Source organism: Carcharodon carcharias, chromosome 2 (genome assembly GCF_017639515.1).
Source record: "Carcharodon carcharias isolate sCarCar2 chromosome 2, sCarCar2.pri, whole genome shotgun sequence".
NCBI lineage: Eukaryota > Metazoa > Chordata > Chondrichthyes > Lamniformes > Lamnidae > Carcharodon > Carcharodon carcharias.
Window position 1 is genome coordinate 131,231,491 of NC_054468.1, and position 16,179 is coordinate 131,247,669.

Below are 16,179 nucleotides of genomic sequence, written 5' to 3' on the forward strand. Positions count from 1 at the left end.
AGTCCTAATGGAGATTTCACCCGGCCCTTGGATGAAGTTTCATCAACAATGCCAAACCCATCTGGCTGATTGGCCCATCCGCCAAATGTAAGGGTGGATGGGTCATGAAAAATCACTTTCAATTTGGCTGTTAATGGGATTAAATACCCGCTTAATTGTCAGCAGGCGCTCTTCCGACTTTTGCATGCACCCGGTCAGTGAAATATCGTACGATTGCGCGATAACGTCGGGACACTTACCTGAAGTCACCTTGAACAATTTTACACATGTTTAGGTCAGGCACGTGCCCACCTGCGGGATGTAAAATTCCGGCCAGTGCAGCAGAGCCTTGTTTATGTGCTGGAACACAACACATCCTGACACAGAGGGGAGAAAACCACCCTGCACTGAGCCAAGGCTGACACTTACACAGTCAGCGTCAGTTCTGAGGATAAAAGTGAAGGCAACGTTCAGTAGAACATTTTGAATGTTATACTGCTTTGTTTTAAGTTGATTTGATTATTTGACAGATTTAATAATTGCAATAAATGGATACATTATTGCATTTCTCAGCTTCTCTCTGAATTTAGTCTGGGCCAGTGCATAAATACACGTGTTTGTACAGGAGCTCAGCAGTTGAAACATATCGCTGGTGTAGTCTGCGATAAGTAAGGGATCGGTATGTTGAACTGGAACATAATGTCTGCCTGTAATTCGGGAAATGAGAAAAAATACAACATATGGCATCCACAACACGATAAAAGTACCAGAAATGGAGAATAGTAAAATGATGGATTTCCTTCGGCTCTGCATCTCTGGATCATCGCTGTTCTGGTTGTTGTGTTGACCTCGCAGTGCTCTGCGGGTTCGATTAACCATCACAATGTGTCTAACAGTCAGAACGTTGAGAAATAAAATCAGAAAGTACGGCAACAGTGGGTTTAAAATTGTATCAAGCCAGTCAAAAGTGACCCATCCTGGCAAAGTAAAGTAGGTTAGCTGAAATTGAGCTCCCCACTCCACATTGTTAACTATATAGACAGGTTCAAAAGCAAAATACAGGGTGATGTTTTTGAAACAGAACACAATACAGACGGTCACTGTAACTACAGCTGCAGTTTTCTCCCTGCAATACTTCTCTTTGAACTTTTGACAACAAATGAGGACAAAGCGATCGACAGTGAAAGCGACTGTCAACCAGACAGAGCAGTCAATAACCACATAGTTGATAACCTCATTAACGCTTGCGATGGAAGTATAGTGTAGAAGTGAAATTGGGAAATAGTCACCAAGTATGTAATAGATTATTACATTGAAAATAATGATCAGTAGGTCTGCTGTTGTCATACTGACTAGGTAAAGAGTGATCCCTTTGGATAGACCACAGCCTCCTCGAGACAGTAGAACAATTGTCAGGAAATTAGCTACAAAGAAAAGAGCAAAATTTCCTAATTAATTACATGGAATTACTTTGAAATGACAACCCAGAATCAGCTCAATCAGTCCATCAGGTCTATGTCAGTATTTATGCTCCACGATTGCCTCCTCCCACTCTGCTTCTTCTCACCAGATCAAAATATCCTTCTGTTCCTTTCTCCCTCGTGTACTTTTGAGATAATCCAAGCCGAAAAACTTACATTATCTGGATGGGTGTGATCGTATTACACAGATCAAAAATAAGCAAATCCCTCTCTGGAAACAGAAAATGCTGGGAACATGATCTGAGGGCTTAGGCATTGATAAAGGGATAAAGAGAAAATTCCATCTAGCTTTCCTTCTACCAGCCTGCTATTCACAAGATACGTGGATAATTGAGTTGTTATCTAATGATAACAATCAGTCTCTTTCAATCAGCCTACAAGAGACCAACACATGAGACCAGGAAAACTCCCAGTGATGTAGAGTTTTCGAACTATGTCTCAGGAAACACTTACACCTCCAGTTACCACATGCCATGTTTCCAATTCCTCATGTTCTGTATCCTAAGATGTATGCTGAAAAGTGTATGTATGTAGTAAGTGCTCTTCGTTGAAGGAAGACATAAAACTGGATTATGCATTAAGAGAGAACGACCGAAGTTTTATACATTGAGAGATACATCCAGAGCAAGAACAGACTTAAAGGCTAAATGAAGAACCAAAAGTAACCAGCCTCAGCTCCTTACCAGGAACTCCAAAGATTCCAAGAACATGATAATAAATGAAAGTTGTCTGTTCGATTATCGATAGTTCCATGAGTTTCATTTTTGGAGAGAAGAGATAACACCAACCTGTGATGAGAGACCTGAAGCAGCCGTAGACATCATTCCTGTCAGCTCTATATAAAACAATTCAATCCTCCCCTGTGGTTCAATTAGGTTGTAGAGGGAGTAGAGTTAGCTCACAGTCTTTGAACAAACAGGTATAGTTCTTTTGCCAGGTATTAGGCAATACTTCTTTTACATACACAGTAATCTTGTAACTTAACAATTAAAATTGAGGAATATTGCTCTAAACAAGTAGTTGCAGAAAAAGTTGACTCTTCATGGCCTTTTTCACTGCTAGGCTACACTTCAATAAGGAGCATTCATGAGGTTATCACCTATTAGAGCAGTTATTGACTGCTCTGTCTGGTTGACGGTCGCTTTCACTGTCGATTGTTTTGTCCTCATTTGTTGTCAAAAGTTCAGAGAGAAGTATTGCAGGGAGAAAAATGCAGCTTTGGTTATAGTGACTGTGTTGTGTTCTGGTTTAAAAACATCCCCCTGTATTTTGCTTTTGAACCTGTCTATATAGTTAACAATGTGGAGTGGGGAGCTCTTTTCAAACCAACCTACTTTGCTTTGCCAGGATGGGTCACTTTTGACTGGCTTGATACAATTTTAAATCCATTCTTGCCATACTTTCTGATTTTATTCCTCAATGCTCTGACTGTTAGACACATTGTGATGGTTAATCGAACCCGCAGAGCACTGCGAGGTCAACACAACAATCAGAACAGCGATGATACAGAGATGCAGAGCCGAAGGAAATCCATCATTTTACTATTCTCCATTTCTGGTACTTTTATCGTGCTGTGGATGCTGTATGTTGTATTTTTCCTCATTTCCAGAATTGCAGACAGACATTACGATCCAGATCAACACATGGATCCCTTACTTATCGCAGACTAAACCGGCGATATGTTTCAACTGCTGAGCTCCTGTACAAACATGCGTATTCATGTGCTAGCTCAGACTAAATTGAGAGAGAAATTGAGAAATGTAATAATGGATCAATTTTTTACAATTATTGACTATGTTAAATAACCATGACAAATTGGAAACAAAGTAGCAAAGCATTGAAAGCATTCTACTAAATGCTACCTTAAATTCTACCCTGAAATAAATGCTTACTCTAAACACATAACCAAGCTGGTGCTGTACTTACAGAGGTGTATTTCAAATGAGCAAATAAACCAAGGCCTGTCTCCCTCTCAGGTGGATGTAAAAGATCCCACGGCACCAGCTTGAAGAATTTGAATGGAGTTCTCCCCAGTCCCGTAGCCAATATTTATCCCATAACCAATGCCACCAACATAAGAATGTCTGTTCATTTATGTTATTGTTGTTTGTGAGGCCTTGATGTGTACATGGTGTATGGGCTGCCACATCTCCTACTTTACAACGGTGCCTAACTTCAAAGTACCTCATTGCTGTGAAGTGCTTTGGGATTTACTGAGGTTGTGAAAGGTGCTGTATCAATGCAAACTCGGTCTTTCTGTGAAGTTAAATGATCTTGACGATATCAATCATTGTATAAACTCAAACCACTTTTTTAACTTGTTATTTTGGTGTAATTTCCATGATGCTTATTTCCAATGAGAACAAGTGAACATCCTGTGAAAAATTGATTTAAGGAATAGATTTTTTTGTTGGATACAACTGTTTGAAGAGAGAGCTCACAAGGGTGAACACAAGGAAGTTTCTTCCCTGTTATTTTCCGGAATAAATTACAAAAGGAAAGATTTCCTTCTTGGGAGGAGCTGTGATTTTAGATGGTGTCACATCCGAGTTGTTCCGATGTGCTCACTTCCCAGTCTCCAGCTCTTCTAAGTGTAAATCCCATTTTTTGCTCGTTTGAAGGTGACTAGAAATGGACACATATTCATTGTGTAATCTGAAAAATGTACCAGATAATTATCATTCATTCCTTTATCTTATATTCTGTTGGATTAACAATTGGTCTGATCTTGGGAGAGACCAGCAATTAAAAAAAAAGAAATCCAAAATCCCAATTATTTTCTAAAAGAATGAAGCCACAAGATTCCAGGGTTTCAAATAGAAGAATTTTTAATATACAAGAGTCAAAGAAGTTTAGCACTAAATTCTATCTTAAATCACTTCTATACAGTAATATCCCAAATCAACCTAAGTTAAGCATGTACTATCAATCACATTGCGTTCAATTGTAGAATTGTAGAACATATTAAATGGCTGATATAACTAAGACAGATTTTACAATTTAGCTCGGCAATCCACACAGTGAATATGTCATTAAGCTCAGTCACAAAGCTCTTCAAAACTTTGTGTTCCTCAGAAAGTATTTCAGCTCCTCTTTGAGGAGCTAGTCTGACTCCCAGCCGACAGCAGCACACAACCAACCTGAGTTCCACGGCTACCGTCTTCACCAAAAATGGCCCACGTCAGCAGTACATCCTCAACCCAGCCTGGATGGTGTAGATCCACCAATGTTAGCTTCAAGTAACAGATACAGCAACTTATGCTCAGCTTCTGGACATGCACTCTACCTTCTTCAGCTTGTCTATATTGCAGGCCTAATAATGATATGCTGATGTGTTACAATGAGGTTCCCAATGTTCAATGATGGTGGGTGTGGCTCACCATCGGTGAGCTGAGTGGACGATCATGAATTAGTTTCACACCATCGTGAAACTGATCGCGTCATGTTGTCCACTCACACCATTGAACTCACCCAACACCAGTGGGCATGGAAACTCAAGGCTACTATTTCATTAATTCCTTGGCTTCATCCACTTGAGGGGCTGTTTTTAATGTTGGAGTCCTGGATCCCCAAACCCTTTCTGATATTATCCAGCTTTCCTCCATTCAAAATACATTTTTACCAAAATGTCCAATCTCACACTTACTGGCTTCACCTCTAACCAGCTTGCTCCCCTCCCCTTAATCCCTTCTTCTGAATTTTCTCCACTCACCTCTTTTGTGATATCTAAGCTTTTAGAAGGTCAACGTTTTTAAAATCTGATTTTTGACTCCAATCCACCTGGGTCAGAACTCCCTTTTCAACTCACATAAATTAAACCTCCACCAGGTGAATATTTTCTCATTTTGTTTTTCTTTGACCTTCTCCATAACCACAGTAAATCGAATGATATTATGATCACTATTTCTCAAAGACTCTGCCTGAAGGAGTAATGGAAGCAGATTCAATGGTCACTTTCAAAAGGGAATTCAATATATGTCATGGTGCTTCAGGTTTGAGGTGAACAACAGAAACATGGTTGTATTTGCTGTTCATTTCTCTGTGTTTTTATATTGATACAGAGCACAGATGCATTCAATACAACATTCCTCTTTCAACTTGTAAAGCCCCAAGTATTAATATATGAATAAGCCTGTCAAAAGTCAACATTCCTTTTATTTATGTTTTCAGAACATTATTCTTCAATTGGTTTCATTTGGCTTCAATCTTCTTCTGTATGTAAAAATATTATTGCCTAATCCCTGTTAAAATTAAAGATGCCTGTTTGTTCAAAGATCCAGAACTAATTCCATTCTGCAACCTAATTTATGGGGAGGCAATGGTGTGGTGGTATTGTCGCTGGACGAATAATCTGGAGACCCAGGGTAATTTTCTTGGGATCCCGCCATGGCAGATGGTGGAATTTGAATTCAGTAAAAATCTGGAATTAGAAGTCTAATAATGAACATGAAACAATTGTTGTAAAAAACCCCATCTGGTTCACTAATGCCCTTATCAGTCATCCTTACTGGGTCTGGCCTACATGTGACTTGAGACCTACAACAATGTGGTTGACTATTAAATGATTAACAAACCCACTCACTTAGTTGAAACAAACCACTACAAAGTCCAAAAAGAGGAATGAAATCAGACGGACCACCCGGCATCGACCTCGACCTAGGCACTGGAAATGACAACAGTAATCGCAGCCCTGTCGACCCTGCAATGTCCTTCTTACTAACATCTGGAGGTTAGTGCCAAAATTGGGAGAGCTGTCTCACAGGCTAGTCAAACATAGTCTTCCTCTTGGAATCATACCTGACAGATAATGTCCCAGACACCACCATCACCATCCCTGGGTATGTCCAGTCCCAGCAACAGGACAGGCCCAGCGGAGGTGTCGGCACAGTATACTGTCAGGAGGAGTTGCCCTGGGAGTCCTCAACATCGACTCCGGACCTCATGAAGTCTCATGGCATCAGGTCAAAGATGGGCAAGGAAACCTCCTGCTGATTACCACCTACCGCCTTCCCTCAGCTGATGACTCAGTGCTCCTGCATGTTGAACACCATTTGGAGGTAGCAAGGGTGCAGAATATATGGTGGGTGGGGGATTTCAATGCCCATCACCAAGAGTGGCTTGGTAGCACCCCTACTGATCGAGCTGGCCGAGTCCTAAATGATATAGCTGTTAGATTGTGGCAGGTGGTGAGGGAACCAACAAGAGGGGAAAAAGAGACTTAACCTCATCCTCACCAACATGCCTACCCCAGATGCAGTTGTCCATGACAGTATCAGTAGGATTGATCACTGCACAGTCATTGTCAAGGCAAAGTCCCCTTCACATTGAGGATACCCTCCATGGTGTTGTGTGGCACTACCACTGTGCTAAATGGGATAGATTTCAAACAGATCTAGCACTCAAGACTGGGCATCGATGAGGCACTGTGGGCCATCAGCAGCAGCAGACTTGTACTCGAACACAATCTGTAACCTCATGGCTCGATATATCCCCAAATCTAGCATTACCATCAAGCCAGGGGATCAACCCTGGTTCAATGAAGAGTGCAGGAGGTCATGCCAGGAGCAGTACCAGGCATACCTAAAAATGAGGTGTCAACCTGGTGAAGCTATAACACAGGACTGTTGTGTGTCAAACAGCATAAGCAGCAAGTGACAGACAGAGCTAAGCAATCCCGCAATCAACGGATCAGATCTAAACAACTCACTGGAGGAGGAGGCTTCACAAATATCCCCATCCTCAATGATGAGGGAGCCCAGAACAGCAGCACAAAAGATAAGGCTGAAGCATTCACAACGATCTTCAGCCAGAAATGCCGAGCGGATAATCCATCTCGGCCTCCTCCAGAGGTTCACAGCTGCCAGTCTTCAGCCAAGTCGATTCGCTCTACATGATATCATGAAATGGCTGAAGGCACTAGACACTGCAAATGTGATGGGCCCAGGCAATATTCCAGCAATAGTACTGAAGACCTGTGTTCCAGAACTTGCCCCACCCCTAGCCAAACTGTTCCACTAACAGCTACAACATTGGCATCTACCCGGCTAAGTGGAAAATTGCCCAGGTATGTCCTGTACACAAAAAGCAGGACAAATCCAACCCAGCCAATCACCAGCCCATCAGTCTACTCTCGATCATCTGAAAAAGTAGTGGAAGGGGTCATCAACAGTGCTATCAAGCTGCCCTTGCTTAGCAATAACCTGCTCACTGATGCCCAGTTTGGCTTCCGCCAGAGCCACTCAGCTCCGGACAGCATTACAGCCTTGGTTCAAACATGCACAAAAGAGCTGAACTCAAGAGGTGAGGTGAGAGTGATTGCCTTTGACATCAAGGCAGCATTTCACCGAATGTGGCATCAAGGAGCCCTAGCAAAACTGGAGTAATTGGGAATCAGGAGGAAAATTCTCCACTGGTTGGAGTCATACCTAGCACAAAGGAAGACGGTTGTGTTTGTTGGAGGTTAGTCAGCTCAGCTCCAGGACATCACTGCAGGAGTTCCTCAGGGTAGTGTCCTAGGTTCAACCATCATCAGCTGCTTCATTAATGACCTTCTTTCCATCAGAAGGTCAGAAGTGGAGATGTTCGCTGATGATTGCTCAATGTTCAGCACTATTTGTGACTCCTCAGATACTGAAGCAGTCCATGTCCAAATGCAGCAGGACCTGGACAATATCCAGGCTTGGGCTGACAAGTGGCAAGTAACATTCGTGCCACACATGTGACAGGCAATGACCATCTCCAACAAGGCATAATCCAACCATTGCTGCTTGATGTTCAATGACATTACCATCACTGAATCCCACCACTATCAACATTCTGGGGGTTACCATTGACCAGAAACTGAATTGGACAAGCTACATAAATACTGTGGCTACAAGAGTAGGTCAGAGGCTAGGAATCGTGCAACGAGTAACTCACCTCCTGGCTCCCAAAGCCTGTTCACCATCTACAAGGCACAAGTCAGGAGTGTGATGGAATACTCCCCACTTACCTGGATGGCTGCAGCTCCCACAACACTCAAGGAGCTGAATATCGTGCAGGACAAAGCAGCCCACTTGATTGGCACCACATCCACAGACATTCACTCCCTCCACCACCGACGCACAGTAGCAGCAGTGTGTACCATCTACAAGATGCACTGCAGGAATTCACCAAGGCTCTCGAGGCAGCACCTTCCAAACTCACAATCACTATGACCCAGAAGGACAGGGGTAGCAAATAGATGGGAACATCATCACCTGGAGTAACTCACCATCCTGACTTGGAGATATATTGCCGTTCCTTCACTGTCGCTGGGTCAAAATCATGGAACTCCCTTCCTAACAGCACTGTGGGTGTACATACACCACATGGACTTCAGCAGTTCCAGAAGGCAGCTCACCACCACCTTCTCAAGGGCGACTAGGGATGGGCAATAAATGTTGGCCCGGCCAGCGAAGCCCACATCCGTGACTGAATTTAAAAATGGAATCACAGCGGAGAATTAGGTGCTTTATATCAGGTGCTGTCATGAAGGAAGAACATCTGTGGTTTCCCGTTCAGGTCCCCTCTCTCTCTGAAAATGGAACTATCAACATTTGAACAGACAGTTTTCATTTATGATCAGTTTCTTGCAATCTTTCGAGTTCCTGGTGAGAAGCTGAAGCTGGTTGTTTTTGCTTTTTTGATTACTCTTTAACTCTGTTCTTTTGATGTATTTCTCAACATTTGAAACCTCAGACTTTCTCTCTTCATGCTAAATCCAGTTTCAGGTATTCCCTCAATAAACAGCAATTTCTGATCTTTATCCCAAAACATTTTGGGACACAGCACATGAGGAATTTGAGACATGAGATGTGGGAAATGGTCCATGTTTGGGAGGAACAGGTGTTTTCACATCTATGGTTCCCAAAGCTTTCCATCATGGGGGGTTTCCTTTGTCTCATGTCAGGGTCCCTTGTAGACTCGTTGGCCTGGATTTTACATTGGTTGGTGGGGTCAGAGACACAGATGGGAAAGTGCCTGGTCCACTTGCTCCCACCTCGCCAACATTCACAGTGCAATCAAGTGTTGAGCGGCCAGTTTGTGTGCTGCCAGCTGATTCCTCAGTGAGTGGCACAGTCAGGGTGGGACGTCCTGTGGGAGAAGGGTCAGGCAGTGAAGCGATAGCCGGTTCCAGCTGTCAATGTAAAGGGCCGTGGGCATTGGAGGGTGGGCAGCCTGAGGGGGAAGTTGGATTGTTTAAGTATCGCTAAGTTGAGGGAAGGCAGGATTGAAAGCTCAGAGTGTTTTCTTGTTGAAGCAGCAGGTCAGACCATTAGTTTTAATCTAGGTGGCTCTGATGACAGCTGTGTCGTTTGCCAGCCCCGTTTCCATGGTGGAGATACCAGCTGCCCCACAGCTGAGAAGAGTGACCCATCCCCCATGCTGCCACTGCCAGGCTCAATGGTGGATCCTAAAATCCTCACGGACCCACGCTTTGATGGCGATTCCCTGTGAGTCCCCTCCCCAGGCTCTGAGTGAAAGGCAGGAGGTTCCAATACCTCAGGGTGGCAGGAGGTGACCGCCCGGCCACACCAAGCAAGCCTGGCTGGAGGTGACAGAGGGGGTCAGTAGCTGTGGGGTCATCTGGAGTATCACAGAGGCTGAATGGCCTTCTGAGGCCCCGAGCGTGACTCTCGAAACTTCTCTCAGATGTGAGCGCACAGCTATGGGAGGGTGGCAACGTGTAATGCTTGGCAAGTGGGGACAGCTATAACATTTGGGCCATGGTCAGAAGGTGGCATTAAGCAGCCCTGCCACCCTGCATGGCTTTGGGGGGAAAAGGAGGACTTTCTGACTGTAAGAGACAGGAAGGGTGTGAGGAGCAGTGCCAAGTGGTCCAGTCATGCAGCAGATATGCTGTGTACACACATAGGGGCTTGATCTTTCCAGAGATGGGGCCATTATCTTTACAGGAGAAAAGATGGTCAGCAGCTGTATGACCAACTGGGGAATCTTGACTCCCATGGAGGAGAAGATTTGGCAGATGACCAGTTACCAAGACTGGAGAATCACTGGCCACGGAGAGGCTGGTGTTTGGCCCGGGATTGGACGGGGGATTCAGAGGGGTTCAATCTCACTCGGGGTAGGAAGTGCAGGGAAGGGCCAGGGAGGGGAGGGGGAAGGTGCTGAGGGTTGTTATTGCTTCTTGCAGCTTGGCAGAGGGAGGAATATTGGTGTCTCCTCTGAAATAGGGGAGAGTGTGATCCTGCTCAAAGGGTTCCATGGTGAGGCTGTGCACCTGAGTAGTGGCTTTCTCTTCAGTGGCCACATATGAAGATGTAGCCATTGCTAATCTTTGTTATCTTGCCAACAGGTCAACCATTGGTACCTGCAGCCACCAGTCCTGTGGGATCAGCATTGACCTCTGAGGAAGAGGAGGGAGACACAGAGGGTGCACTGTCCCATCCTTGTGCCACATGCAGCACCAGGTCAGATACTTACACCTTGGTCAGTTCGTGTGTGTCTCCTGAAAGGGAAGCACACACACTGGTGTGAGTGCATCACAGGCCAGCTGGCAGAGGCTTGGACAGTCTAGGCCTCTGTCACTTGAGGATTGGTGGAAGCCAGTTATCATAATGCTAATTATCCTAGTTTGAGAGAGAATTTGCTTCCTTCCAACCTGTGCAATATTATCACACCCACACAAGTATTGTGAATTTGTCTGCTTAGGCAAAGCTGAATAAGTACATGAGGAAGAAAAGGATAGGAGGATATGTTGAAATGGTGAGATGAAGTAGGATGGGTGGAGGCACTTGTGGAGAATAAATAGCAACATAGACCTGTTGGACTGAATGACCTGATTTTGTGCTGTAATTTCCAAATAATTTAATGTAATTAATTTGGAAATTTTGCTCTTTTCCCGGTAGCTAATTTCCTGACAATTGTCCCCCTATCCCGAGGAGGCTGTGGTCTCTCCAAAGGGATCACTCTTTTCCTGGTTAGTATGGTTACAGTGGACCTACTGGTCATTATTTTCAACCTAATAATGTATTACGTGCTTTACTACTATTTTTACCGCTGTTGAATTCTCTGGTTGACGGTCGCTTTCACTGTTGATCGCTTTGTCCTCATTTGTTGCCAAAAGCTTAGACAGAAGTATTGCAGGGAGAAAACTGCTGCTGTGGTTATAGTGACCATCTGTGTTATGTTCTGCTTCAAAGACATCCCCCTATATTTTGCTTTTGCGTCTATCTATGTAATTAACCATGTGGAGTGGGGAGCCCATTTCAAACCAACCTATTTTGTCTTCGCCAAGATGGGTCACTTTTGACTGGCTTGATACAATTTTAAACCCATTGTTGCTGTACGTTCTGATTTTATTCCTCAACGCTCTGAGTGTTAGACACATTGTGATTGTTAATCGAACCCACAGAGCATTGCGAGGTCAACACAACAACCAGAACAGCGATGATCCAGAGATGCAGAGCCGAAGGAAATCCATCATTTTACTATTCTCCATTTCTGGTACTTTATCAAGTTGTGGATGCCGTATGTTGTATTTTGCCTAATTTCCAGAATTACAGACAATCATTACGAGCCAGATCAACTTATCGCAGACAACACCAGAGATTTGTTTCAACTGCTGAGCTCCTGTACAAACAAGTGCATTGATGCACTGGCCCAGACTAAATTCAGAGAGAAGTTGAGAAATGTGGTAAGGTATCCATTCATTGCAATTATTAAATATGTCAAATAATCAAAACAACATGAAACAAAGCAATACAACATTCATAACTATCTTCTGACTTCTGCTTTAGATTCTGTCCTCCAAGTTTGACACTTTCAGTAAAGTTTCAGCCTTGGCTCCGTAGGCATTTTCTCACCTCAGAATCAGAAGGTCATGTGTTCACGCACGCAATCGAGACTGACAGCGGTATACTTCATATAAGCTAATAAAACAAAGGCCGTCTGCCCTCTCGGGTGGATGTAAAAGATCCCATGCCACTAGTTTGAAGACAAACAATTAAGTTATCCATGGTCTGCTGACCAATGCTTAACCCTTAACCACCAAATCTGATTGTTTGCTCATTTATTTGATTGTTGTTTTGAGGAATTGATGGCTGCCACAATTCCTACATAACAACAATGTTGACACTTCAAATGTTTCGTTGGCTGTGAAGTGCTTTGGGATGTGCAGAGGTCATGAAAGCTGCTATATAAATGCAAGTTCCTAGGGGGGAAGGTGTTGCTTGTGGCAGCCCCGTTCAACCAGAGGATGCAGTAGTTCATGGGCTCCCAATAGGCCTGTGTTTTTTGCAGTCTTGTGGAGTCTGTGAACCAGGTGTTTGTGGGGTGTTTTAGGCAGCACTCCCTTTTTAACGTTCTTAAAAACTCTTTTACTTATCTTTTGTTTACACTTTAGTCCCACGCTCCTGATCTTTGGGCACCCGGTGCAGGAGGGGCAGGGAGGGAGGAGGACCTCCTCGTGAACCTGCTCCTGGGCTTCACCAAGTGGGCCATCAACAGGTCAAGATGGTGGGAACTGAAGGGGTCTACGATCCCAACTGCCTGTCCCTCTTCCGCGGCTATGTTCACGGCCAGGTGTCCCAGGAGAGGGAGCTGCGGTGTCCACTGGCCCGATCGAGGCCTTCCATGCCTGGGGGTCACTGCGAGGACTGGGGTGTTTTATTGACCCCTCTAATCACATTTTGTTTTGAATTTTGTTGGTTTCCTTTAAGGTTTGTCTTTGTTTTTGCAGTACCCCTTTATCGGGCTGCTTCTTGATTTGTCCCTGATTTGTTAATTCAGTTCAATTGGTTCAACCAAAAAAGTATAAATGCAAACTGGCTCTTTGTTTGAACTTCAATAACCTCTACAATTAAAATCTTTGTATTAATTAAAAATATTTTAGCTGTGTTTTGAAAATAAACGTCATGGCATCTAATAGCTCCCAATGTAAAAATATGGGCAGCCTGTGAAAAATCTCTTTATGGAATACAGTAACATTGTCTGATATCTCTGTTTGAAGAGGGAACTCAAAAAAGGGTGAACACAAATGAAGTTCCACTCTCTAATGTCCCTGGGATGAATCACAAAAGGAAAGAATTCCTTCTTAGGAGGTATCGTGTCACATCCGAGGTGTTCCCATGTGCTCACATCTAACTTCCCAGCTCTGTGTCAAGTAATTTCCATTTCTCGCTTGTATGAAGGTGACCAGAACTGGACCAAATATTTGATGGTGCGATCTGAAAAGATTTCAAGTCAGTTTGATCATTTCTTCCTTTGACTCTATTCTACTGATTTGGCGATTGTAGATTAATATTCTATTGGCTTTGGTGATTGCTGCTCTGCATTTGTTGGTGATATTTAACATTGTGTCTACAAAGATTCCTAGGTCTCTTTCAGATTCATCCTTATCCATTTGTACACCATTGACTGAGTACTCGTTGCCTAGATTTCCTTCCTGCCTGTAACACTTTACACTGTCTCCATTAAATTTCACCGACCATTGTTTTGCTGACTGAAATATTTTGTGCAACTCGTTCTATAATTTCTGAGTTGCCTCTTCTAAATCCAATGTCTCTCCCAGTTTGGCATCTTCTACAAATCAGACCCCTTCACATTGAGTTTCTGAATCCAGGTGACTTATCTGAATTAGAAATCATAGTGGCCCCAGCACCAAACCCCAAGCTTAACCGACTCTGTAACTTCCTCTCACTCTGACATGCTCAGGATTATACCTTTAAAGATGATCTACTTTGCTCCCACTCAACCTTCCTCCCGTTTATTTGTTTCAGTTGTTTCCTCATTGCATCACTTGTATTTCTTGTGAAATTTTTCTGTAACTGGGGTCAGTTAACTCCTTTGTTTGAGTAGGATATATAAACAGACATTTCAGTGTGACTTAGCATGGAGTATGATTTTGAACAGAGCGCTGAAGTTGGGTGATGAAGGGAGTTCAGTGAGGAGGGGAAGTAGATGCTCCTTTGCTTTTGCCTTTAATAACTTTTTCACCCTGTAGGAGTTGATTCTTGCTCTACTGCAGGGGTGGAAGTGAGCTGGTTAGTGAGTACCTGGCAAGTGGTTAAGGTCTATTCTATTCCTAAGGTTTAAAAAGAATACAAACTGGTGATAGGTTTAAAATATGTTTAAATCAAGGAAAATAATTAATTGAACAAAATAATTTAAGTAGTTAATAAAGACACATTAAGGATGGTAGGACAGGCGATGTGTCATGGCTGCAGCATGTGGGAGCTGGTGTGATCCAGGGAAAACACGTCTGCAGTAAGTGTTTGCGGCTCGAGGAGTTTCAGCTCAGAGTCACCGAGTTGGAATCCGAGTTGCAGAGACTGTGGCACATCAGGGAAGGGGAAATGTTTCCTGGATGCTTTATACCTGGAGGTGGTCACACCCTTCGATCTTCTGATTTGTCAGTGGTCAGGAGCAGGAGAGTGTGACTTCAAGTGAGGCAGGTAAGGGGATCCAGAGCTCTACAGCAAAGGGTGAGAATTCAGAAGGCTGTGTTGTCTACCTGGTGCCAGGGTTCGGGACTTCTATTCAGGGCTTTAAAGGAACTTGCAGTGGGAGGGCAAGGATCCAGTCATCGTAGTCCATGTGGGTACCAAAAACATACATAGAACTAGGAAAGACATTCTGCGTAGATGATATGAGGAGCTAGGCACCAAATTAACAAGCAGAACTTCAAAACTAATCATCTCTGGATTATTACCTGAGCCATGTGAAAGTTGACATGGGGCAAATAAGATTAGAGAGATGAATGAGTGACTCAAAGGCTAGTGTGGGAGACATGGGTTCCGGTTCATGTGGCACTGGGACTAGTATTAGGGAAAGTGGGATCTGCACTGTTGGGACAGCCTACAGCTGAACCGTGCTAGAACTGATGTACGAGCGAGCTGCCTAACTAAAGTAGAGCAGATTTTAAACTAAACAGTGGGGGCAAGGGATCAAATTTAGAAAGATGTAGTAAATCAAAGAGTAAAGACTAGGCAAGAGAGAAAGTTGCTAAGATGGGAAATTATAAGCATACCATGACAGGAAGGGAGAGAGAGTACAAAGCCAACGGTACATCAGCAGATAAGGCTGGAGGGTACAAAAATAATAAAAGGAAAAACTAAAGGCCCTGTATCTAAATGCATGTAGCAGTTATAACTAAACAGATGGACTGAGAACACAAATAGAAATAAATAAGTATGATTTGATGGCCATTACAGAGGCATGGCTGCAGGGCGACATAGATTGGGACCTGTATATTGAAGGATACATAACATATAGGAAGGACAGGAAGCTAAGAAGGGGTGGTAATTAATGATGGAATTAACACAATTGAGAGGGATGATCTAAGCTCTGGAAACCAGGATGTAGAAACAGTTTGGGTAGAGATGAGGAATGAAAATGGCAAGAACTCAGTTGTGGAAGTGGTGTACAAGCCTCCTAATGGTAACCACATGGTAGGGCAGAGTATAAAGGAAGAAATAATGGAACCCGTCAGAAAGGTACGGTGATAATCATGGAGGAGTTTAAACTGCTCACAGATTGGATAAATCATATGGCAAAAGGTAACATAGATGAAGAGTTCATAGAGTGTTTTTAGGATTGTTTCTTAAAACAGCACATTCTGGGGCCAACCAGAGGGCATGTTATACTAGATCTGGTATTGTGTAACAAGACAGGATTAATTAATGATCTCATAATGAAGGTGCCCCTAGGTAGCAGTGATCATAATATGATTGAATTT

The 16,179-nt window shown here is 43.5% G+C and overlaps 1 protein-coding gene across 1 annotated transcript; it reads right to left on the bottom strand.

Annotated features, from left to right (window-relative positions):
* Window positions 1-498: 498 nt before the first annotated feature.
* On the bottom strand, window positions 499-2,222 carry LOC121288232 (probable G-protein coupled receptor 139). Its single transcript, XM_041206708.1, has 2 exons — window positions 2,144-2,222; window positions 499-1,403 (listed from the first exon to the last, which is right to left on the bottom strand). The coding sequence occupies exons 1-2, from the start codon at window positions 2,220-2,222 to the stop codon at window positions 499-501; spliced, it is 984 nt and encodes a 327-aa protein (XP_041062642.1).
* Window positions 2,223-16,179: the final 13,957 nt, after the last annotated feature.